The sequence below is a fragment of the Tetrao urogallus genome (genome assembly GCF_951394365.1).
Source record: "Tetrao urogallus genome assembly, chromosome: 10".
NCBI lineage: Eukaryota > Metazoa > Chordata > Aves > Galliformes > Phasianidae > Tetrao > Tetrao urogallus.
Window position 1 is genome coordinate 7,201,508 of NC_136823.1, and position 26,999 is coordinate 7,228,506.

A 26,999-nucleotide genomic window follows, 5' to 3' on the forward strand; every position below is an offset into this window, starting at 1 on the left:
TTGAAGGTCATTGGGCCTTCTTGACAAAGGCCATTAAAGCTTCTCACATGACAAGCTGTGTTTGTGATGTTGAGCTTACTGTATGAGACATCCCTCATGGAAGTACACTTTATTCACTGACTGATACAGAATCACAGAATCACCCGGGTTGGAAGGGACCTCAAGGATCATGTATTTCCAACCCCCCTGCCTAGCAGGGCCAAACATACACATTTAGATCAGGTTGCCCAGGACCCCGTCCAACCTGGCCTTGAACACGTCCAAGGACGGGGCATCCACAACCTCCCTGGGCAGCCCGTTCCAGGGCCTAACCACTCTCCTTGTAAAGAACTTCCCCCTAACGTCCAACCTAAATCTTCCCTCCTTCAATACACTAGAACCTCATGTGTACTCCTAAGGGAACAGTGCCAGCAGTTGTGACCTAATTTCCCCTCTCTATTTCAGATGAATTCTTTCATTTTGTTATTCTTTGCTTCGCAATTGGAGCTTTACTAGTTTGCTACTACTACTACAAAGGTAAGGCAAGGCTTCAACAGAAGGTTAAATTGCTGCAGTCCAAAAAGTGCACAAAGCCAAACACCTATTTTGTTGTCTTAGATTGGACAATTTCTCTTGGAATTGGTTTAATCACCTTTGCTTCTCTGGAAACCACTGGGATTTATTTTGGTCTAGGTAAGTATAAGTATCTACAACAGCCAGTTCTGTACCAACGCGATGGATACGAGGGCACGCAGTCACTTAACTACACAAGTCTAGAAAATGGCTACTGCTGAGATTCTTTAAATCGTCACCTAACCTGCCTGTCTCATTCACAATTACACAGCGTGGCTGAAAACAAACATGTCCCTGTGACACCAAAGGCAGATGTGGTTCACACTGGCCACAAGACCTTGAGTCACCTCTCTGGTAGCAAAGGCAGAATGCTGTGCTGCCATGACAACATGTCACTTTAGCAGGGAGGCAGTCTTTGCAGAATACGTTCTTTAAGGGGCTGTGCACTTCAGCTGCCATTCATTCCCCCAGGACTGGGGTTGCTGAACACCCCAAGGATCGAATTCCAGCAGAACCTGGATGATGGCAGTTACTAAGAATTTTATATTAAAGAAAAAAAAAACAAAAACACGAGAAAGATTCTTGGCTATCCCTAGGTATCTCAAAGGAAAGATGCAGACAGCAGCAAGGCATGGCTTTCCAAATGAGAACAGAAGCCTCTGAGTTTGTGTTACAGCTTTTGGTAGGTTGTGGATGGTTCAATGTAGAATTATACTTGTCACTACTTTGCTATCAGTGATGTCACAGACAGTGACAAACAGTAATCTTAGGTTCCTTAATGGTACAACCGGCATTTGTTTGGCTTTAGCTGTTATTGAGTGTTTTGTGTTTTATGTTTATATCTGGCTTATCTTGGAAAAAAATGTGTTTTCACAATTAGTGTATCGACTTCGGAGCGTGCTGGATGGTTTTGTTCCTCTGATCGAGAAGTTCAGGCCAACAGGTAACTGATCTTCTTACTGCCTGCATTCCTAAGCCCCTAGACCTTCCTCGTTAGGAAATGAGTGAAACTCATTGTTAACTCATTGAAAACTTCATTGTTAACTCATGGTTAACTCTCAAGATCTACGTCTCAAAATTACAATGGCATCATTTCAATAAAAAAATAAAACATTACAGTCCACTATAGCTGCTGGAGTTTGGAAATTAATTATTCTTGACTCTCCACACGGCAGAGCATTTTCACATTTTTAATACTCTGCTCTGTTGGGGACTTCAACTATTCCCTGAAAATGTCTGAATTCAAGGTCTATAGCTCCATTTAAATTGAGTGAAAGGGGGTGGTTTCTTTTTGCTGATTTTTTAAACAGGCTCCAGGCTCATGTCTAAGTTCATGAACACAAGAGCTGAGGAGTGCTGAGAAGTTGCAACAAGGGCTTACAGTCAATATGTGACACCTAATTTTAAACACAACACTTTTGACAAGTCTTCTTTTTTCATCACCATGCAGGTATGAGGAAAGCTGCCTAAGAGCATTTCAGAAGAATTCAACAAAACTCTCCTGTTTGGATTTATAGAATTAAAAGAACTGCTTTATCAGGCAGTCATAAAATCATAACAGCTAACACAGAACACTGAAACACTGAACAATAGAAATATATTCAGTCCACTCAAAAATGAAGTTAAAACTGAAGAGATTTGTAACTCAGTTGAGCTCGTAAAATTATTTAGATCCAAGCTTATATTTAATTCTGCTCAATATAAGCATTTGTTTCCTTCCCTCCCACGTTTATTCACATTAAGTCCAGCCGTGGTGTATGAAAATCAACACAAAGACCTGTACTATTTTCATCTGGTTCTGGATGTTTCAGTAGGAATCTTGGCACCAGAAAGCCACCTCCTCTTTACCCTTCTGATGCTGCAAGTCAGGCAGACACCAGCTGCCTGCTTACACAGTTGAGCCCCAGCAGTGCAATAGCACTGAAGCAGATTAATTTATTGTGGCAGAACTTAATATAGTGGGCATATAATGATTTCTCCCAGTGAAAGCTGGGCAAGATTTTACATGCAATGACATAATGGTGCATTAATGAGGTTGTTAACAGCAGCAAATTTCATCTCTTTGAAGAGGAGAGAAATAAAATGTTAGGGGGTGGGTCAAACCAAACTTTTTTTTCCTTCTGATAAAATATATTTTTTTCTAGCTTATGGGGACATCATGCATTGCATAAAATACACTATAATATTTCAATTATTCTCTTTAGTTTTTAATCAATTGTATACATATGTAAGACTAATATAAAGCAAAATCAAGCAGTTTACCTTCACATTTTTAGTAAAAACACGAGGTCTTCATAACCATAGGGGAAGGCATCAAAATCAGACAGAATCATAAAACACGAAACTGTAAGAAAATGCAGATCTAAAAAGCCATCAGCCCTAACAGCCCAGCTTTAGTTCAGTGAAACATTTTCAAGCCTTGCTCAGAAAATTAAAAAAGTCTACTTTTCAGGAGTGGTACTTAACTTTAAGCACCAATATCTATCATTCCTAAGTATTGCAGTTCCTTTTGCACACCCATAAATATAAACACTTGTGTGCAGGCCTGTACCAACACAGCACAGCAGTTACCTAACATGTCAGGGATTAAATTAAGCAATAAGGATAAATACAAGTTATTTTGTAATATTTATATTCTCATTTACATGTACATTATATTACATGTATACATAGAAATACTTTCTCACATCAAATTACTGTTGTTTTCAGTCTGCAAATAAAGTCTTGTTGAGACCAGTGTAGGACTGTTTGTGTACAACAGTTTTTGAGTGAACTGAAAACTATGTATACTGCCATCTGCTCTCATTATTTATTTTTCTTTTTGGATGTCTCTTGTGCTGTGGCATAGTCAGAATGAGAAACATTTCTTCATATGAAATATGATTTCAAATGTCCAAATGCAGTACTCAGCAGTCAAGAGAATGAAAACAACCAGAAGCTGTTAAGGGCAAAATCAAAGTGGAAAAACATTTTAAAATCACATAGTAGAACTTATCGTGGGGGATGAACAACTACACCCAACACAGAGCAGATCACATGAGAAGAATTGCTTCTATGTAAAAAGTAACTTACCCGTTCAGCTGTATCCTCTTGGGTACTCTAAGAATTTCCTGATGTTCTTTCAGATTCTTCTTCAGTCCCTCTCAGCATTTTAAACATTTCTGCCTCCTGACCAAAGACAACACTTCCATTCTGGTTTCATGCATCACCCCTGCTGCAGCAGTGCCAAGCATTCAAAAATATGATACAAGTTCCTACGAAGAGTTTCAAACTCCTTAAAAGAGCTTGTACTTGTGTCAGCCAGCATTCCCCAAGTCCAGCAAATCCTTCTTGAGCTCCCAGCTTATCAGTCCTTTCTAGAGCTCTGCTGAGCATTCACCTCCCTCTATTGGCTCCCCAGAACAGGTACATTTCCCTCTAGTATGCTCACATTACCCAGACTTCTTCCTTTTTCTCTTTTGTTTGTAATGGATGTGAGGCAATGCAGAAAACAGGAATCAAAGAATGCACTAGCCACTGTCTTCCTACAATACACATTCTGCTTTTCATTATCCAACAAGTAACATTTCTGTCCAGATGAGTTTTGGCAGCAAGGAAAGAATTCTGGTTTTTGCCCAGCTCCCTTCAAGACGAGGTTTTAAATATTCAACAGCAAATTCAAGTTAACATTAAAAATCTAGGCTTCTATGCCCATCATTCTAGGCTTCTATGCCCACTACCCAATTTCCTTGCTGAAGCTCAGCCCACTTAGAAATTCACTGAACACACAACCATTCCCACCCTAGAGCTTGCAGCAAGAGAAGTTAGCTGTAAAGTACAAAAAACTGCCTCTACAGTAGGCACACAGCACTGCTGCCAACCAATGGCCAAATAATCTGAAGGTTTCAGTGACTGAAAGCATTCAGATGTTACTGCAGTATAAAAACCCACAGAAGAAAAGGAAATACAGAAGGTTTAAGCTGGTATTTTTATTAGAACTCTACATAAAGCACCTTTGCCTGCCTTAAACTTTACAGTACTTCTCTGAACACTGTTGTTTTTTTTTTTTCTCTGCAACACAACATAAGATGCTTCAAACTACTCTGCATTTCTTGATTTGGACACTGCCACCTTAACAGCTTGCACAATGGCATCTTTGTCAATACCAAACATCTTCAGCAGCTCAGCTGACTTCCCACTCCGTGGTACATGAGATACAGCCAAGCGACTGACTGTGACACCAGGCTCACCCACTACTGCAGCACACACTGCTTCTCCAATGCCACCTATGGAAAGAGATCAGACAGGACACAGATCTGTATGCTTTGACACGCAAAATATAGATTCCTTTATCAAAAGAGGAAAGTGAAAGACTTCAGGAGATCAAAGAGACCACTTTCTCCCCTTCTCCCTCCAATCCTCCCCCCTCCATTTATAGGCTCAGTGTTATAATTGCTCTCTGAAAGGCAGACTGGTATTTAGAGACCATCTGGAAAGGAGAAATAGGGCTAGGACATCTGTCAGTGAGTCAGAGAAGAAAATTCAATACTCTAACATGCATTTTCTTTTCTGCCCATTGTCAAGTAAATAAAATTTTAAAGGCTTTTAAAAATTTAAGTATGATCAGAAGATCTAAGCAAGTTAAATCTCCAACTCACATGTTTATGAGAAACATCTGTTGGTATATATATTTATAGATAGATAGATATAGACATGTATCCATCCAAATCCCCCATTATGAAAAAAAAAACAATTCCACATTTTGAAGATGTTTTGAGGACAATCAGCCTAACATTTCTGAAGTTCTTACAAATGGATGGTAAGAAACAACCTCTAGAGGGGCATAGAACTGGCAGGAAGCCCCCAGAAGTTCAGCATCAGCCAACTGAGGGCCAGTTTTAAAATATGTTTAGACTGAATATTTACAAGCACACTTAACACTCCGAAAATCTTAATTCCTCCCAGGCTCAACAGCATTTACACGCTCCATCTTTCTACGATGCCCATGCTGATGCCACCAGAGAGCTTTCCGAGTTGCGTAATACATTCACAACCTCTGCTTAAAGTTCTGCTGAGACTGAATTACTGTCAGTCATAAGGACAATAGGTGCAACAGGAAACTGTGGCAGTAAGAGAGATGCTGGAAGCAGGAATACTAGCAAAGAAAGCACAGGGCCAGTGTCAGCAGCGTGTGCAGGAGAGACTCCTTGATGCTGGTGTATCCAGGATTGCACAAAGCTTTTCCCAGCTCAGGACAAACTGTGATTTAAGCAGACAACTTTAACCTCTAGCCAGAAGCACCTACAGTTGCTAAAATCAGTCTGATGTGGATTTGCAATTTATTCAGGCTTGTGACGCGTGTACTCTTGACCTTTCTTGATTGCAGCATGCACAGAAAGCTCCATCAGTATAAATCACAGGTTCATCATCTCAGTGTGATGATGCTGCCATTTTGCAAATATGCAGTAAAATATTTGTAAAGAGTTGGAAAACAAACTAAAAAATTATGAGGCTCTGTGACACTTCTACCATCCATAATCTGGTAATATCAGCTCACTTCAGGATAGCATTCTGCTAATATCTGTTAATAAATAATAAATGTTAGAAAATATCTACTAACACCAAAGTTCACAGATGCCTCTTCACTAATTTCTTCATCTCCTTCAATAGGAGCAAACCTGACGTTATTCACAGCAGCTGCTCACTGTTTACATATGGGCTCACCCTCACAAGGACGTGTTAACACAGGCAAGCTCTTGAAAACCTCGCAAAAAGACATGTCAGAGAGCAAGAGGCAGTGCAACAGCTGAGCAGATGATCAGCTCTAAACTAAGGTCCTGCAGAATCCTGCCAGAGATCACCAGAGGTCCTGGTGCAGAAGCTGGGGGATTTTATGGACACTACTCTGCTTCTGTCAAGAAGCATTCTATCTGAAGATTTATTTGGGAATCATCTTAGTAAGTATTTCTTGTATGTACACATACATACACACTTCTTACTCTCAGGTTAAGAACACTATCAAATGCCAGCAACAGATTCTCAACTGGCCTATAAGCAGGTTATAATGAAGGAGCAAAAAGAAATCCAGTGAGGATATGTAATGATCTGGGGCTCTCCACAGGCTCTGATTTGTTCTTTTAGAAGAAAAAGACAACAGGAATGTGGAGAAGAAAGAAATTTATCCCAGAGTGATTGCTGAAACTGTCAAACCTATCTATCTGATTTCAAGCAACCTGGAAATCAAGCTTTTGGACACAGTCAAAGCTCAAAAGGTCTCTCTTGCAACCTGTAACATATTGCAGACCAGTCACTGTAAAGCCTCACTGGGAACAAAGGAATCAAGACTCCACTTTCACCATGCATACAGAAGGGCACACAAAACTAAGTAAACCATAAATGCAATTCTGATTAACCTATTACCTCAGAAAACTTTCAGCTTTGTCAACTTACAATCATAACAGCTATAAAAAAAATTCTAAAACCCACTTCTTGTTTTAATTGAAGCATCAGCATCAGATCTCATACTTCTCTCTTTCGATGCTCACAGGAGAAACTGCGAGCATCAAACCTTGGGGGTCTGCTCTGTACACTTTGACCCCCTAGGCTCTGCTTACCTTCATGGTAATGGTCCTCAACAGTGATGATTCTGCCTTTGGTTGCTCTTGCATTTTCAAGTATTGTCTTCTTATCCAGGGGCTTTATAGTGAAAGGATCAATCACACGAATGAAGATTTTCTCTACAGAAGTAGAATGATGTTATTTACAACTTAGTCTTGGAGAACGTAACACAACAAAAGCAGTACAGGGAGTTCCTGTGATTTTCTAGAGCAATTATGAAAACCATCAAGGTATATGCACTAAGGGCATGCCTAACACACAATCTAATCAATTCTAAATCTGTTCATGTAATCCTGTGTACATTCTCTCTTGGTGCTTTTGTGAGACAGTAACGTCCAACCACTTCACAGAATAAACTGAGACAGAAAAGCCTTGGATGAGTGACTTGAGGTCACCATGAGTGCCTGTTAGCAAAGAAGTAACTCAAGCAGCCTTCCCATGGGCAAGAGCAGAATCCAGCCACCATGAAATCCTCCTTCTTCAGACTGCCACTCACTTTCATTTTTTTCCTCCCCCCAGACCTTTCCTTTACCTCTAACTTTGCTGTCAAACAATTCTTTCTTCTTCATCTGTAAGCATTCTGAATTCTCCATTGCAGGCTGACTACCTATCAGGTATGTTTATCTGAACTGCCCCAGCCTCTATCACAACATCCTTAAGAACTTGCATAAAAATCAGCATTTGTCCTGTTGTGACAGGCAGGCCCACATTACTCACTAAAGATACATACAAAATGGCTATGTTTTATAAGGAGCAGCAAGTTACTAGAGCTTTGGTCTGATCTTGGGCAGCAGAATACTGAAGCAATCTTTATTTATGTTAAAAAGTCTGAGGTTAATTTCATGCTATTTAGCAACTATTCCAAGAAGATACTTCAACAGCTAAGAGCTCTTGTAAGCAGGGGGAAAACCCCTATTATGTTACAGTGACAGTTTAGCAATCAAAGGCTCTCTTGTGACCACTGTATTTTAGGCATTAGACATTGTCTCTACAATAAAAGTCTCTCTCCATTGTTTGTTATTCACCCTTCAAAATCATCCGTGCATTGCAAAGCATGGTGAGAGTAGAAAAAACAACTTCCATAGTGTCCTAATTCTGACAGTTCAAGGTCATAAGAGTATCTGTCCACCTAGATAAAGCATGCAATGCTACCCCTAAGCCACAGGCAGCATTAATTGCATCACCTCTTACTATTCGTAATCTCTTCCTGGGCGTAGGCCACTGACTCACAGATGGATTTTGATGGTTTCTTTCGCATTTCACTTAAGGACTTTTATTTTTTCTGTGAGATAATGTCAGTGTATTTGAGCTCTATCATTGGAGCATTACCTCCCACTCTAGCTAGAAACGTTCATTCATAAAGATCAGGTTAGCAGTGAGTCATATCTGCACAACAGCAGATCCTGTCAGCAGCACTGGGCACACACCATGCAGCTGTACTTCATTAACGGCCCCAACCTGATTTGATTCTCTTGTGTCAGTACAGCAGCTCAAGCTGACAGCACAGATCACTCCTGTTTCTTAAATACTCCTTCTAAAATCCTGCCCACAGAGCACTTTCAGACAGGATGGCTTTAGGGAGACCTTTGATCTGACCAGTTTGGCAACTTCCATGGCTACTAAGGCTGCCAAACTAACTGAAATCTACTCAAGTAGGCAAGATCATCATACATATGGCATGCCATATTGTATCGGGCTAGCTGGTGACCAGCTGTCTGTAATACCTTCATAAGTTAATGTTTACCTATACAAAGGGTAAGCAGTTAGGTTAACCAGTAGTAATTTCTTTGCTGTGGTAAAAGATAAAGGAAAAAAAAATCTGATCACCTTTTCTCAGCTGCTCTGCTGCAGCCAGAGCCTCATGCAGGGTGACTCCTGCTCCTATCACAGTCACTTGGTCATCCTTACTCTTCAGAATCACCTGCAAGACAGTGTTCCCACATTTTTCCATAATAAATCTTGGTGTTTCCAACCTTTCTAGAGATTTTATTAAAAAACTTATCTTTGGCTCTGGAATTTTTTAGAAGGAAAAGGATTTTTTTTTTTTCTTTTTACAGGAAAAACTTGGCATATTTTCTCTGATTCTGTTTGCAATACTTACCTTTGCCTGTCCAATATGGAAGTCCTCATTGTTGTTGTAAATGACAGGATTTTCAGGACGACTAGTTCTTATGAAACAAATGCCCTGTTTCCACAGAAAACACAAGTTACAAAGAGACAAAGGCACTGACATTCTAATTTGTCCTTTCGATAAAAAAGCAGCAAAATTACTTTCTCTAATTGTCTGTTTTTAACTCCTCAGTTTTACCTCACCTTTTCTTAGAACATGACAGTAACTTGCTGCTTTCTTTCCAACTCAAAGATCTTAACTTTTCTGTTCTCTTTAGGAAATGAAGAATCCTATTGAGTTAATTAGGATCTTAGAACTTTGCCATACATGTGCAAGCTTAACTTTATCAGTTTTAAAGTGAAAAAAATGCTCAGAGGAAAGCAAGCAAATGTTTTCTACCAGTTAATGTCCAGATGTCTTTTCAAAAAGAAGCAGTAAACTATAAAGTTCTCCCTCATACTACTTTACATTCCTTTCTTTTTTCCTCTTTCCTCTTTTTTTCCATAGACCACACAACACATTTGTTACATATTAAACTTCTACAACTAGCACAACTGAACTTTTTCAGGTTATTTACTCCTTGCTCAAAGTAAATTTCCATGGAAGCCAAGAGAAATATCAGTCAAGAAGATCTGACCCAGGTACTACCAAGGACATTTGACTATTATTATGACAAATTAGCTGAAATTAAATGACAGAAATCAGACAGTCACATATCCAGCTTCAGTCTTGATGTCACAGATATTACAGTAAGAGTGTACATTCATTAAATTAGCTAAAGACCAGCAGTACATTTGTCTCATTTCTGAGCCAATCTGATCCATGCTGAAACCATTGTGTAATCATTCACATTTTCCCAATGCTGGCTCACACCAGTGCACAACTGTTCATTCAGCACAAGCCTGGACATAATGCTTGCTGCTTTCCATGCAACAAAAACACCCTGCTGCCATGCTGAAGCCTTCAAAGCAGTTTATTTGATAGAGACATGCAAAAAAAAAAAAAAAACAAAAAAACAAAAAAAATACCCAACCAAAACATGCCATCAGCAACGAGACAAATAAAACGTTCTCCAATTCAAATACTGTGTTGCAAACCTTAGTGTTGGCAGCTATTTCCACTGCTTTTTCCGTGGCTACAGCATCACTGGGGTAAAAGACAGTGGCATTGGGAATAGCTCGGAACATGCACAGGTCCTCCAGTCCCATCTGAGATGGCCCATCCTCACCTAAAAAAAATTACACCAAGGTTACAAAATTAAGTGCGCAGTCTGACAGTCATTCAGTACAAGGTTAATGAAAATCAGAAAAATCAGGCACACACAGGACATGCAAATCTACCTGCTTGAGAAAAGAATCATCTTCTCCTTAAACTTGGAACCATCTAAACAGTAAATAAAGACAGAAAGAGACTAAAAAGAAAGAGAATTGGGGTTACAAATAAAAAATAGAAAATAAAGTGCAACAGTAAAACAACACAAAAGGCAAATAACCAAAATAAAAAGGGTACAGGTACAGAAAGGGAGTCACAATATATCTATGTATCTTTAGATTTTCATGGATGCCTTACAAGCAAAATTCTTAACTGTCAATGATATTGCTCTAGGCTTAAGCTGCTGAAATGTGAAAGGAGAATTGCATGTGTTCCATCTGAAGTGGAGAGTCTACATGGTACAGCTACTCTCAAATTCTTACACTCGCTACAAAACTAATGAAGGTACAAGTATTTAAATACTACTGACTGTCTCTCAGAAGGAGTATATCTGCATTATTCGTTTAACTACTCAAGCACCTCCTGGCTTAAACTGCAGATTGATGACAAGAACTGTTAGCCAAAACATGTATTGGTTGTTTCTGTAACTAAGAAAACTCATTGCATCCACCACAACCCCCTCCCAATGGCCTTATGTAAGGGTGCTTTGGGAATGGCACTACTCCAAAGTAACCATGCAAGAAGTTCTGAATCCAGTCATGTCACAGCTTGCAAAGTAGGAGCAGGGCAATAAGCCCTCCCACATGCACCTACTACCTGTTACTCAAGGAGGAGTTCACGAGGAAAGAGGAGAGAATTTTCCTAAGAGCAGCACAAAACTCTGAAGTTCTTTAAACATGTTAAAGAAATCAGTCATTGGACTCTGCCACTATAAATTACTCATCAAGCATCTGCCAGGAATCAAAAAAAAAAAAAAAATCTCATTTCAGTCATGAAAGAAAGATTCTTAATGCCATAGTTTCTGTATGCACTGTCAATGTGTACTCACGAGGATTTTTTACCCCAAAATGCATCCAAGCAAAAAGCATATTGAGGAAAATGAGAAACTACAAAGAACAAAACTATGTTACACAAACAAGAACCTACCCAAGGTAGGAGAATACTCATATTTGTTCATTGACTTCTGCTAAACAGTGCCAAAAAAAACCAGCACAGTTCTTACCAGTAATTTACAAAGTAGCACTGAGTTCTGCCCCAAGTGCATCTTGACAAAAATTCTGATTTAAAGTTTTGTAGAGTAACACAGATCAAAAAACAGTAATTTTCAGTTATACCCTCAAGACCTGCACTCACAGCTTAAACAAAGTTGAGTGCTTAATATGAACAGTATCATACTACTAGAATGAGAAGGCAGCCATTTAAACAACAAGTATATACACTATGATTTTTCCACCCCCATACCTTTGAAAAACACAGATACCATTTATTCTCTTATGACCTTGATTACGTGCTTAAAATTTCATTAGAAATTTTGGTTTGTCAGCAACTACTATTCTGGGAGTGAAATTAGTACAAGTTCAAAAGGCCATTGTGATAGCTGTCTCATAAATTTCTTGGGTCCAAATTTCAATGTAGTAAAAGCCCAGGCCTACCTAGAACTGCATACATAAAATTTCAGTTTTCAGCAAAGATCCAGTTAGGATTCTGGAATCCATGCAGGCTTGAAGCTTCACTCACATTCTTCCATTTAAAATTTAGATTCCTAACAGCTGAACGAATTTTTCTGAAGTGTTCTCTCTTACAATTCTGTTGCAAAACTTTGGGTTTTTGAAAACTTGAGTTGAGGCCTGAATGAGACTTGAAACTCAAATAGCTTTATAAATTTAAGTGTGCACTTTCCAATCCCCCACCCAGAAAACATTTCAAATATTTCATTTTTCAGCATTCACTTGGAAGTGTAAGTCTAGGGGACAATCCAGGTAACCTAAAGGAATTTCATCCTCTTAAATAAGCAAAGACCAAAGCTAATTAGCTTTTGCACCAACACCCTTTGCTGCTGGCTGACTTAATCTGGATTGAACTAGACTATGAAGAGGTGGAAGGACTGATTTTAAAAAGAAAAGAGGCTTGTAACAGAATCCCTCCCTTAATGACATACACAAGCCATAATCTGATATACTCTACTTACAGCTTCCTCAACTAAAGTATCCTCTACACCGATGCAAATTAAGCTTGAGGTTCGGGATGAGACTACACACATAAATAGCATCTTTACATCTGTATACCTTAACCAATGTTACAAGTCAAATTGGATAGCTTGCCCCAAACCACTCCTCCTGCAAACCACACTGCTAGCCAGAACTGCTAAATCAACTACAAAACTGATTTATGTGAAGGACCTTAATTCATCATCCTTGTCGGATCTCCACCTCTTTCTTTTGCCTCACAAATACCTAGTATTTTTGCAAGCATTAATGTTCATTGGCATTTTTCTTCTTGGTATGCAAGCCTGCTCCTGTTCTCAAGGGTGACTTTCATGAATTTCAATTACAACAAATTTTTCAAAAAGAACAAAAAAATCCAACTCCCTTCAAAAGCTAGCCCCAATATCACCTGATGTATATTAAGCAGTTATGATTGAAAGACAAAGAGAGACGGTATTGTCAATTCCTGAACTGCATAACAGGTTCACAGTCCCTGTTCTATTAGCATTTTAAGTTTTGCTTTTTGTTGTTGTTGTGTGAAATACACAGATTAATTGTTCCAGTATTAAGGAATACTGAGAGAGACTGAAGCACTTATTTAAAAGTGGTGATCTTAAAAGGCAGAATAAATCAAAATTTTTTTTTTTGTGAAGCATTTTTGAGATCTGTGGACAAAAGCATCTGAGTGAGAACAGGTATGATTAGCTTCTCATTTTAGGGACTGGGAAAGAGGTACAGTAAGCACATGACTATTCTCATCACAGAAGAAGTCAACTGTAAAGATGGAAAGGAAACGAAGCTTCTCATTTTCAATCCAACTCCTTTACATCACTCTACACTGAAGGTTAGCAGGGAAAAGTCCTACTTTTACCAAGCTAAGCTGACGGAGGCTTGAAATCTCTCTCATTCTTTCCAAATGTAGTACTGCGCCTGATAAAAAACTACCAGCACAACTTCTTACTACAAAAAGCTGCACTGCTATCACTGCTATACCATCACAATTTCACTCCTATACTATCGTAACTTTATGACTAATCACCTCCAAAAAGCTTTATCAGTCAGCTTTGTCTGTCAGACCAATGATTAAATAACAGAGAACCACTAGCAAATAACTCCAGGCTGCCCTTACCAATAGAAACACCGCAGTGTGACCCACAGAGATTGATGTTACTCTCAGAGATTGCAGCCATACGGATCTGGTCAAACGCCCGTGTGAAGAAGGTAGCAAAGGTGCTGGCAAAAGCAACAGTTCTGTCACGAGTGGCACAACCAACTGCAACGCTCACCTGAAAAGAGGGAGATCATACAGGAACAGTTAATTCCTCATTTATCCACTGTTTCCAGTAGATCATCTGTGCAACTTCATCAAACTCAAAATCTCCACCCATTCCTGCTCCTACTTGCTGGCATTTCTGAGAAAGGAAACAGAAGCAACTCGCTCTCCTACTATCTGTCCCTCCAGCACCTCTGCTCCTCACATCAGCTAACCTGGTCTTGGTGATCCATGCTGGCAGCAGCTTCTTTATCTGCACCAAGCAGCAATCCAGTTTTAAGCCTTATCCACTACCCTCTTCCTTGTTCTCCTGGATCAAAGACTTACACTTTCAGTCCAAAGTACAATATTTACTATCTGCAGCAGACAAAATATTATTAAATGGGAACGGATTTATCTGCATTCTTTAGACTAGTATTTACAAAAATGTTCCTTCTTCAGCAGGATGGAAAAATAGAACAAGATCCTTAATTCATCTACTGCTACAATTATCCCCATACATTTATGTCACATGTTACAGATTTTACACATGTTCCTACAGGCAAACTTTTCCCAACTTGATGTAAATCCAAAATACCTGACTGAAACTCATGAAACATGCCCTACCTACCATGCCCTAAAATCTGCAGGAAACTGCTTATGGGTCCTTTATTATTAATCATTCAGGCAGAAATTTGTTGCCATTTTAAATGTGTCTTTAGTTTTATTTGCAGCAGTGAACTCATCTAGAATCAGCTGAAGACTCAGTCCAACAGATGACTTACCAAATTATTTCCATCATTTTTGTACAATTGCCACAAGGCTAACTTTTATTAACTATTTATCTGTCCTCACCTTTATACCTCAGTCTAGCATAGAGCTCACTGTCATGTTGTGTAGTGGTATTCCATTTCCTGTGAAGAAAAAGAGCCTAAAAAGTCTTCAGAATGGACTCTCTACAAATCACACTGTAGGAAATATTACTGTTGTTCACATGTTGCCATATCCACACATTCTGCTGAAAAGCATTGTCACGATAAAAATAAGAAAGAAGTTTGCAGACTTACTGATCAGAAGCAATTCTGCTGTATTACATTTGTAAGTTCTACCAGAGCCTAAGGTTTTCTATAAGCGTTAAGCAAAATTTAATATCCAAGAACACACATATGAAAAATATTAAAACCCAACTTTCTGAAGAATCAGACTGGCTGGTTCCAGAGCCTACTGTGTAATACCAGCACTTCATGAAACCAAGAGACAAGAGCCCAGTTACCATGTTCTGCTCAGCAATGTAGCATTCAATGTAGCGACCAGGATGATCTTTCTTGAAAAGTTCTGAGAACGTAGAGTTCTTTGTGTCTCCATCCAAAGCAATCACTCGATCATTTGCATGGCCCAGTTTCGCAAGTGCAACACCATAAGCTTTGCGGGTAGCCCACTGGGGAAGGAAAGGCATAGCAGTGCTGTTACAAGTTCCTGCCTCTAGAAACTTTTTATCTTTTATCTTTCCTTGAGTGCATGCACATAAAATTTAGAAAGTAAAAAAAAAAAAAAAAAACCCAACACATTGTAAACATTAACGCTGTGAAAAATATGTATGGGAAGAGTGCCGTGCAGGAGAGTAAACAAAAAAGTGAAACTAATAAAGCTACAAAATTTGAAAGGTTACTCAAATAGGTCTCCATTAATCAGGTCTCAAAAACAAAAACAAACAAACAAGAAAATCAACATGACAATTTTTTACTCCCATTTCCAACCATGGAAATTCAAGGAACCTCACAGAGCTTAATTTTAAACACATAAAACAGTTTGGATAATTGACAATGGTAAAAAAAATTAAGAAAGGCATTCGAAACTTCCTATTTTAAGACGTTCTTTCAATATCCAGGTAAGTTGAATATCTATACATTGCTATATGGCAATAGATGTTCACCAGGATACTAAGAACAGGAGGAAAGAAGTGATAGTAGTTGAAATAATGGCAAGGTACACTATAATGAACACTGTGCACAACACAGTCTTATACTTGAAACACGTCTGACAAACTTTGAGAAAGGAAGGCAGTACCTTTTCTCCCACTTTGTAACTTGGTGGCGACGGCATCTTAATGTTTCTAATATTTACTACAGGAGCATCTTCTTCAGGGAGGGCAGGAGAAAGCTTTTTCTTGTTTTGGATTTTCTCTTCTATTTCCTGAATTACTTGTTCAGCCATGTTTTTTGGAAGTGGTTTCCCATGCCAGCTTTCCTTATCTTCAACACCTACATGGTTAAAATTACATTAGAAATAAGAAAAACATCTGAGCCTTTGTCTGCAGGTTGTACTAAGTGCAGTGGATTACAACAGCCAAATATTGTTTTCCAAGGAAGAATCTCTGTAGGTTCATCCCCACTGTGAGCACATACAACAGTATTCAATTGCATTAATAAAGACATGTCTAAACATATAGGAGAAGGAGTCAAATTCCAAACATTTTGAACTAGTCACCTTTCAAGACCACAAACTTTCAGTGTCTCAGTACCAAAATTAATCTTAAACTGGCACAAAAACCAGAAACTAAAAACACATCAAGAAGTAAACGCTAAATCAATGTGAACAGTTAACATGAAATTTCTACAGTTAGACCAAAATCAAACTCAGCTAAGTTTCAAACAACAGTTAACCAAGCTGTCTAATTCAAACAAGCCCTCAAATTATACAGCTTTGTTTTAATAGCTTCTGATTACTCTTATGTTTGTGCATCTGGCCCTAACAGCCTCTCTGCCTAACATGCTTCTCAGGGAGTGACTTGGAATAACAAAATTGTTTGCTTATGTAACGTAAAGGATCGAATAAATGCAGTCTTGTTACTAATAATTTTTAGCTGATCAGAAAGAAATTCACACTGTAAAACCTGTAGCTGATTGGCAACCCCCTGACTGGCTCAATATGCATTGACAGTATTTTATGGATACAATGCTAGGTAGCCAGCACATCTCATCTGCAAGAGTCACAATCTTTTTTTTTTTTTTTTTTTTTTTAGCACTAATGTTGAGAAGGATAAAGAGTTGAAAGACTTTTTGCACTCAAAACATACACTATACGCACGTACACAAAACAATGGATGTTTCATTACCTGATATGCCTCTGCCTTTAAAGGTCTTTGCAATGATAGCTGTTGGCTGATGCTTGGCCTGACCAAAGGCTTTGCAAAGTTCCTCCACACTGTGACCATCAACAATGATTGCATGCCAGCTAAAAACAAACAGATCAACTATTTCTAAAGTGTGTTAGCATGTGACATCCTCTGGTAGCTAGCAATAACAACAATTACTAACTTTGTTCCAATGCAGTTTCTTTTCAAGAGACCCAAGGTATGCCAGAAACATAAACCAGCATCATTTAAGATCATAAAATAATATGGTCTTTTTCTTCAAAGCAGAATTAATCACCAGTTAAAAGCTACTAGGCAAAATCCGTTACATCACCCTACTTTTTTCAGACAGAACAGCAGTTTTTTTTTTAATTACAAAAGTAAATTGAAAATCTAACAATCAATTAAAAAACAAACAATGAAAGTTGATCAAAATCTTTAGGTTGCCCCATCATAATTTGCATGGCTCATATTGCATCTGATTGTTTCACCGATTCTTCAATCTACATAGAAATATACATTTCTAAATGAAATGAAAGCCAAGAATTTATCTTATGAGTAACGTTACTAATGCCCTTTTTTTCCTGATTTACTTGTTTTATAACAGTACCTGTGGTCACATCCCCTTACTATGAGAAAGAAATTGAGGCCCTGGAGTGTGTTCAGAGAAGGGCAACAAAGCTGGTAAAGGCCCTTGAGCACTAGTCCTATGACAAGAAGCAGATAGAACTGGGATTGTTTAGTCTGGAGAAGAGGGAAGAACTTATGGCTCCCTGCAACCACCTGAGATGAGGTGGTGAGGTGGAGGTCAGCCTGCTCTCCTGGGTAACAGCAATAGGACGAGAGAGAATGGCCTCAAGTTCCACCAGGGGAGGCTCAGGTTGGATATCAGGAAAAATTTGTTCTCTGATCAGGCCCTGGAACAAGCTGCCCAGAGGTGGTGGAGTCACTGTCCCTGGAGGTGTTCAAGAAACACGCAGATGCGCTACTTAGGGACATGGTTTCCTGGGCAGGATTGGGGTAGGTGAGTGGTTGGATCTTTGAGGTCTTTTTTCAACCTTAATGGTTAGATGAAATCCTGTATTCAGTATGATAAAAACTACACGATCTCATTAATGTATCTCACTAAGCAGTCCCTCTTGGTGCTGGTTTCGTTTAGAATTGAAAACATATTTGAAAAATTCTATAAAAGGTGAATAAAAAACCTGCAGTTTCAAGTGGAGGAACATACTGAACATTTTCCAAAAACATACCCAAAGGCTTCACAACGTTTCTGGTAGATTTCAACATGATGCTGCAGAGGTGCAGGGTCACTTTGTCCAAGACGGTTAACATCAAATATAGCAACAAGATTATCAAGCTTGTAAAACCCAGCAAAGGCCATTGCCTCCCAAACGGAGCCTTCAGATAATTCTCCATCTCCAAGCAGACAATACACACGATAGCTAGAAAAGGAAATTAAAGTAAAAATTGGTTTGACATTTAAGCAGAGCTAAATAAAAAGCAAAATTCTCCTAATAATTCACCGTGAGAGCTTGTTTTAATTCCAAACATTGGTCAAATCGTTTACCTCGGACAACCTTATGTAAACTTAGACATATTAAAATGCTTCTAAGCTTGCATGCAAAAAAAATACTTAAGTTGAAAGGTACTGTGCTCCATTTCAAAACTCTGTCTCTAAGAAAAATCAGGTTTTAATCTTTCTAATACAAAGTTTGAATGAAAAAGCCTGTTAAACACTGTCACTGTGACTCAGCAAGAACACTGACAATGCATGAAAGATTACTGTCTGCTTCCTCATTCCTTGCGTATACTCCCTTCCCTGGAAGGCCAACCAGTAATTTCAGGAAAATATAAACCAGGAATGAACACAGCTACACGTTAATGCCTATTGCACAACCAAATTAAAAAAAAAAAAAAAAAAAAAATCACAATCATAATTTTTTTAGATTATGCATGCACCAAAGCTTTGTATTTAGACAAAACTGCAGTACTGCCTGATCTATTCTATGATTCAGCCTCTGGGTTTTTCTTCAGTTACCACTTGTGTTTTTGGATGACAAGGCTTATTACCTATTAAAATTAAAAAGGAGTAGCATGTAAGCTTTCAAATACATAGTTTTAAAAAAAAGTCTAATCAAATAACCAAGATAGCCATTAGTGATGTATTTATTTTTATTAGACATTAAAGCATTAGAGATTTTTGATCTAAATCCCACCTGCCTTTAGCTAAATCTGAACTCCGTCCATACAAGCTGCTCCTCAGTATTGCATGTAAGACCACCTTTTTCCTCTGTCAAGTAACCACTGGTTAGATTTTTTCCACACGTAGCATCTGCTAAACTCAATTAAAATCAGCAAGTCATCTTTCACAGAAATGATTTCAAGCCAGTGAAGTGTAGGGCACATTAACTGGGCAGCCTGCGTTTGAATGTACTAGAACTGTCACATGGAATACATCAACTGCATCAGGCTACTTTCCTCCTCATAGAGATTTGCCTTTAGACATGTACTTTCCTTGTGCACAAAAATGGCAGAAGCAGCTATTTTTTTCCTCTTTGTGGAGTCGAGTGGTTTCCAGGTAACATTTTTGAGTCCTGTTTTATGACTCAATAATGTTATTATTGACCACAACAGCTCCTCACCCAGAGTTCACGTTTTCCGTTATTTGTCATCTGTCTTTGAACAGACACATCCCTAGTTTGCTCCTTCCTTCCAAAAGGACATATCAGCCTGAAAATTGCTATCAGTTACTCTCTGGAAGTTAGAAGCTGCTCCAATAACAAAATCTCCGTTCAGGATCATCATTTTGCAGTGCTGTCAGATCACAAAATGAACAAGCAAATGCACTGATTCTTGCTAATTTGATTTCTTCAGATTTCCACTGGCAATGACTTTGTAATTATTGGGGTAATATGATTTAAAATCTGAATTTAAAGTTGAGACTTGGAAATGGAGAAAAAAAGAATACAGGATTTCTTCTTTTTCCCCCACGATTGAGATAAAAATTTATTTTCACAAAGTGCTCCCATTTAAATCATGAATTAGAAAGATGGAATTACCTGGCTCTGTCAAAGAACTTGCCAGTGTATGCCATTCCACATGCAGCACCAAGACCCTGACCAAGGGATCCAGTGGCCACATCAGTGAATGCCTGTCTCTGAAAATAGAAAGACAACAATTATTTTCCATTCAACAAACAAAAGAACTAAACTCCAGCATTAGGAGATGGTTCGACATACATCAGAATCTTGGCCTCGAGAGTACAGTGCAAGTCTCTCCATCTAATCCCTGCTCCCCTCTTTCACAGCTGCACATGTACCTCAATATCAGTACCACAGGCTAACTGGGTTCTCCGAGGGGTGTTACATACATCCCCAAAATTTTTAAACTATGCCTTGGATGACATCAGTTAAGAACTGATGATTTTGTATTTAAATTTTTAATTCAAAGAAGTGATTTGGAACTCATAGTCCAGTGAGGTGAGCAAATGGAATACAAACCCTTGAAATACCTCAAATAGGTTAGAGCAAAAAAGCTTTTCTTTATACAAGCATTTTGAAACAGAAAATACTGATCTGTAGGGGATCTTTGCGCCCTCATTCAAACCTGGACACTGATTCACTTGTGAAGCTACAATATCCTCATTGTCCTTCATGTAAGCCTTTATCTTTCCTGCACCACAGCTGGCAATCCAGAATTGTAGCAGAACACACACTATGGCTCTGCAGAAAACAACACCCTGTATCAAAGGCAATGAGCACTCACTGGTACTGGATGTCCTTCTAAGACAGAATCAATTTTTCTCAAGTTCAGTAATTCTGCTTCTTGTAGGAAACCAGCCTCTGCCCAAGCAGAATACAAAACTGGTGCAGCATGACCCTAGAGAGAAACATCAATTTTAAGTTACAAAAAAAAAAAATATCAAGTTTCACAATATCCTACTATCAAGACAAACTCCACACAGATGAGTAGAAGTCATCTCTAACCACAGAGTCATTAGGAGCAAAATAGCATGATCTGAAGCCATTTAGTAGCGTGGGATAGAAACTCCCATTAGTTAGAGATGGGTAAAGCAAATACAAAGCAAGTCTGTCTGATTCCTTTACCAGCTCAAAGCCAGCTCCTCATCCAATTCCTTCTTTTGAAAAGGCGATCACAAGTGGCAACTGTTATATCCGATGCAACAGATATACATCACCACATACAGTAGCACTGTAAGTTCTGGCTGAGACAAAGGGTCTGCTACACCAGAGTACATCATCTGCTGTCCTTGACACATTGTTATCTTTTCTGAATGCCCCTCAAAAGCCATGAAGTCACATCAGTGTGAAAGGGCACAAAGCAAAAGGCAACAAGACACACTAATGGTCAGTCAGGACCGTGGTTTTATGCTTTGTCTAAACTAGTGTTTTCAGAAGTAATATTGACTTAAATATCATAGCAGCATAGCAGGAGTGCAAGCTACTCACTAACTTATCCCTACTTCCTCTGTGCTCCCTGCAGAGCTGACAGAATTAGGACACGTTGTGGCATGGCTGCAACAGCATGGCAGCATTTAACAAGCAGAGCACAAACGAGTCAGAAAATTAGTTAGGCCAAAATAAGGCAGACTTGAAATTTCCTGATAGAACGTACAGACAATATAACAACCTTCATTGCTTAATATCAGAACAACTTAACGTAGTGAAATATTTGTATCTCTGTAGCAGAAAAACTTGACTTCCTTACTCAAGAGAAGTCCATTACAAATATTTGAGAACTTGGAAGAGAGGTCAGTGATCTACAGACACCTCCTTGCTAGCAGACCGCAACCACACAGTGTAACAGCTTTTACCTTTGAGAGCACAAAACGGTCGTTGTTGGCGTTCCTGGGATCTTGCACCTTATACCTCATGGTATGGAAAAACAGCACAGACATAATCTCTGCTGCACTGCAACACGATGTAGGGTGGCTACAATCAAGACAAACCAAGTATTACCACTTGTGAATATCGATCGCTTAGGCCCACATTTTAAAAATATCACTTGACCAGTTCTCTACCTTGCAGCACTACAAGACACAGCCATAAGCTTTGTTTATAAGCCATCCACCGCACAGATGGAAGTTTGGTGATGTAAGACTCTGTAGAACATTCCGGAACTTTTTTTTTTTTTTTTTTAAAAACAGCATAACATCTTACTTTTTAAACTGCTCATTATTTTACATTACTGTTAGGACCAGAATTTTGACTTCTAAAGAAGGCACTAAATAATACAGCTCTCGCAGTTCGTCTTCTATTGAAACTGAACACAAATTTCTGTAGTTCATTATTTTTGATAATAAATAACCAGATGAACATGGTAAAATATTAATTTGTTTAATCCTTGGCTTAAAGAGGGACAGCACTTTCCATTTTTACATCTGAACTGGTTTAAAAATAAAAATATCAAACTAGTTGGTTTAACAAAGATTCAGAACCAGCTGAGTTTTCTCTGTGCCACTGACCCACACGGGGCAACTTCCACAACAACTTTCAAGAGCAGCACGAAGAACACTTGAAGTGTAGGCCCTAGGAGCAGGCAGGCCCATTTCAGAAGCAACTATGTCATAAAGAAGCAACAAACGTAAAGTTACATGCAGAGTTGTTTTCAGGTGGCAAATAATGAGTCATTCCAACACAAGGTAGGTATTTTATTCAAAACATAACATAAGGGCATACGATTACTGTTATTTATATCATTACTGCAAATTAAATAATGACTTTTTCAGTTGCTTTGCACCTTGAAGAGAGAGCTTCACCTGAACAGTTGAATGTATCAGACTCGAGTTTACATTCACTTTCAGTAAAGCTCAAAAACAACACATAGTTTGTTTTAAATCCTTATTGAATGTGAAAAGCAGCATTTCTCAGCTCTTACTGCTGCAGTCTGCATACCAGTGCTGGAGTACCAGAAAGTAAGTGCTGAACGCAGGAGGGCTATGGCTCCAGAAACTGGCTCCAGCTTTGAGAAGAAAACAGTCTCACCTCACTTCCTCTTCTACCAACATTTCTGTTTCATCTTTAATGTGATACTCTTAAAACATAGGATCCGTTTTGTAAATCAGGACAATGTTACTTGAAGCTGTCATATCTCCTTTTGCTTTACACACGTACATTTACCATGCGTGTTAGGATTAGACAACACTTCCACTAGAACTTCAAACAGAATATTCTCTTCTGGTAGCAACAAACCTCCCCTCCCAACAACCCCAGCAATACTCCAGTAACAGAATAAAAATCATGCAGAACACTAGCAAAACAAGAATTATGGTTAGTGTCCATCCCTTGGTAAGTACTCACACACAGGGTACCAAGAATTAGCTTTAAACCACGGTTCAAACATATTAGTAGATATTTATGTATTCGAATTAATCAATAAGCCTTACATGCTTGTTTAAAGCTTTCATTCCTTTAATTTTATTAACTTTATACTTAACCATACTTCTATGAACTCCTGGTCTCGGTTAAAAAAGTTTTAAACAACCTAAAATGGTAGCATATAAAAATAAAAATCAAAAGGTAGAAAATTCAATAAGTGACCTGAAAATTGAAAAAGTTAAAAATACTAATGAAGTTACTTCCCACTAACAGTTGTTAACCAAAATTTAACTGCATAACAGACACCAGAAATCAATCTAAAACCAGCTGCAGAATTTTGCTGAACAAAGCCATCTTAACTAGGTCAACTGCTCTCATGTTAATTCATATTTTCCTAATAAATTCTACTAAAAATTCCTTGTTGAACCTAAATGCCTTTGGAGTACCCATACAGCTCATCAGTACTATTCTCATGCAATCTTTCATGTTTTGTTCTTGACCAACAAATAATCCAGAACTCTATGGCTCTTTCTCCCATTAACATTTCCCTGCCAGATAGCTTCTACAGTAGAACTGCTTTAACTCTGAACCCTCCTAATGAACCCTTCATTAGGAAACCAAAGTGCATCAAAACCCTGAAAACAGTTCTTCTTGCAATTGATGCCCATTTAGATTGTCTCCATCTACACGTGCCTGCATGCTTCACCTGATGAAACGGTGGAGGACGTTAAAAAGGAACATGGAATGAAAAGCAAAGCCAAAATGTTGAAGAAATTCTTTTGTGACAAATGATCACAAAATCATTACATGTTACGAAATCTAACTGCTGCTTAAGAAACTCTGAGAACTTCCACTTTCAGGAACGTAACTGCCTAATTCTAGGAAGCTGGACACTGCTCCAGAACTGCAGAAGTTTATCACTGGCTGCAAAGGACTCCACCAGTTTTAACCAAGATGTCTGCACTGCTTATCTAAAGGGAAAGGCTCCAACACGCCCCAAACCAAGTACATTCAATCTTTGCAACCAACTTAATCAATTTTTCTCCACCTAAGGCATTTTAGACTTTTTTTTTTTTTAAAACAGTCTACTGATTTTTTTTCCACTAAGCTGAGATAGGACTCATCAGATCATAATTACCTATTTGAGCATCTTAAGGACCAGATCACCTGATCTTTTAACTCTCATCCAGACAAAGGCTGCATTTTCTTGAATAAAAGTACAAGTAAAGAATGCAAGAACCAGCATGTCAGGCCAACCATTGAACCACTTCTCTTGAAAGACATGCCACTGTTATGGAAATTACTTCCTTGAAAGAAGCAGGCAGGTTCTGGTTTGTTTGAAGTGCTTTTATTGCAAGCACTTCCTTCACTTTTATAAATGACACCTTTAACAAATACTGGCTTCCTTAGCACAGCCAATGCAAGCATGCTTTTTTTTTCTTTCCCTTTTTTAACTGTAAGCCTGCCTAAATTTAAATTTCATTCAAACATTTACCCGCCTCCTTACACCATACCAGTGCTTTAAGTAAAGCTCAGTGTCTCATTCAGATTTCTAGAAAATACATCCCTCTAACATTTGTTTTAGAAATTAGTCATTTATCTAATATTGCATCAGACTCTTAATTTCTTTCCCTTACACGTTACTCCACCACTACCCTCTTGCTAACCAAATCCAACATTAACCAAAGAAAATATATGACTTGACAGCATAATCCTCCCTCCAGAGCACATCTTTCATAATCTACCAATTATCAGGTTGTGTAATAATTTCAGGCTCTATGAGACTTTATGTAGTGCTAGATTTAGCTCTAGTAATTAATGAAATATCTCTGTGCTCAGTACCATAGTACACATGAATAAAAAGCTAAACTGAAGCTATTTTTGCTATTTCTTCACCAGTATGGGGAAAACAGCGTTACTACTACATGTTTGTATTTCACGCACTAGAAAAGAAAAGCAGAGACTATAGCAAGATCCCTGCTCTTGAATGGCACAAAGCAGAGACGGTTTGACCTGCAGACAACTGATGCTGCGCAGCTCTATGGCTGGCCTAAGACACACAGCAGAGCTGCATTAAGCAGCCTGGACTGACCAGGCTTTGCTCAGCACAGCCCCACTGCTGCATTGGCCGCCATGCCCTAGCTGGTTCCACAGATAGAACCAGAGCAAGGTTCTCGCTTGCTGCATGCAGAAGGCACGAGTAAAGTTCAGTTTCTCTGTGTGCTGAGAAACCACGTGAGGCAGACCGCGCCACAGCCGGGCAGGAGGTGTAAGGCAGCTCCAAGAGAAAGCTTTGAAACGTTTTACAGACCGCGTTTCTCTGCTCAAACCTCAGCGTCCAAAGGACTTCAACTGGAAAAAAAAAACAACACAAAACAACCACCGACACAGCAATAAAATCACCCTGCACTACTGCCAGCTTCAAAGAAGTCCAAAGGGAGGAAATTGCCACAAGACTGGATATAAAAGGCTGCGTGGAAGCACTCAAATGTATTATTCAAGCAGCAAAAATGGTTTTAATTTTACGCGGGTAAGAGCGCACTGTTTGCGGAGATTTTTTCCATAGGTAAAACACGATCAAAGGAAGGATAACCCTGGAATCTGCAGACATCAGAGCCTCGACTAAATCCTGTCCAGAGGCCTGAATAAACCGCCCGTCCGAGACCGCAGGCATTTCGCAGATAATCCCACTCGGGCTCACTTGAAATTCTGTGCAGAATTAGTTCCAACTGACGGGCACGAAATGAAAAAGAAACCGCTTGCGCCTCGGGCACGAATTCTTTGGGTTTCAGCCCTGCATCAACTCGGCATTCCCTGCCGCTGCCCGCAGTCACAACAACACCCGCCGGCTCCGGGGACCGACAAGTCCCGCCGCTGCCGCCCCGGGCGGGGCCGATTCGAGCCGCGAGCCGCAGAAGCCCCGCGCCGCGCCGCGCCCGCGGCCGCCATTTCCCGCCGGAACGTCCCCGCTCCGCTCCGGCACCGGGGCGCGCGGCCACCGGCAGAACGGGGTCCTCCGCACCACGCCTGCAGCCCTCGCCCTCCCTCGGCGCCGCCCCAGCCCTCCCGCCGACCCGGAGGGGATCTCCCCTTCCCCTCCCGCTCGGGCTCTGCGAAAGGGGCGCAAAAAAGCTGAAAGAAGAGGGGGGCTGCTCCCGGTAGGCGGCCTCCAGCCCCGCTCACCCCGAGCCGGCCGCAGTCGTGGCCTTGATGGAGCCGACGCGCAGCCGGTTGGCCGCGTCCTTCAGGGCCTGCAGGGTCTGCTGGTCGGGTTTGTGGTAGTCCTCCATGGTGCCGAAGGAGAGACAGACAGCGACGCTCGCGTGGCAGCGGCTGCTAGGGCCGAACAGGGACGGCGGCACTCCGCGAGGGCTGTGAGCGGCGCGCCTCGGCGGGGCCGTGCGGTGAGGGCGGGGAGAAAGAGAGGGCCGGGCCGCCCCGCCTCCCCGCGCCGACACAGCGCCCCCTGCCGGCCGTGCGCAGGCGCAGTGTGAGCCATTTCTCGCTCCCGTCTGCGAGAAGGCGGGAAGCAGCGGCTCTTCGCAGCTGCGCGCGGTAGGCCGCGTGTTTGCAAGCCGCCCCTCAGCGCTCGCGGGGA

The 26,999-nt window shown here is 39.9% G+C and overlaps 1 protein-coding gene across 1 annotated transcript; it reads right to left on the minus strand.

Moving 5' to 3' along the window:
- Window positions 1-4,629: 4,629 nt before the first annotated feature.
- TKT (transketolase) lies at window positions 4,630-26,691 on the minus strand (the record flags this gene model as incomplete). Its single annotated transcript, XM_079540543.1, has 14 exons — window positions 4,630-4,817; window positions 7,146-7,268; window positions 8,977-9,070; window positions 9,251-9,334; window positions 10,357-10,487; window positions 13,805-13,961; window positions 15,201-15,365; window positions 15,995-16,188; window positions 17,043-17,161; window positions 18,314-18,505; window positions 20,123-20,220; window positions 20,829-20,942; window positions 21,898-22,015; window positions 26,585-26,691. The coding sequence occupies 14 exons, from the start codon at window positions 26,689-26,691 to the stop codon at window positions 4,630-4,632; spliced, it is 1,884 nt and encodes a 627-aa protein (XP_079396669.1).
- Between the last annotated feature and the right edge of the window lie 308 nt (window positions 26,692-26,999).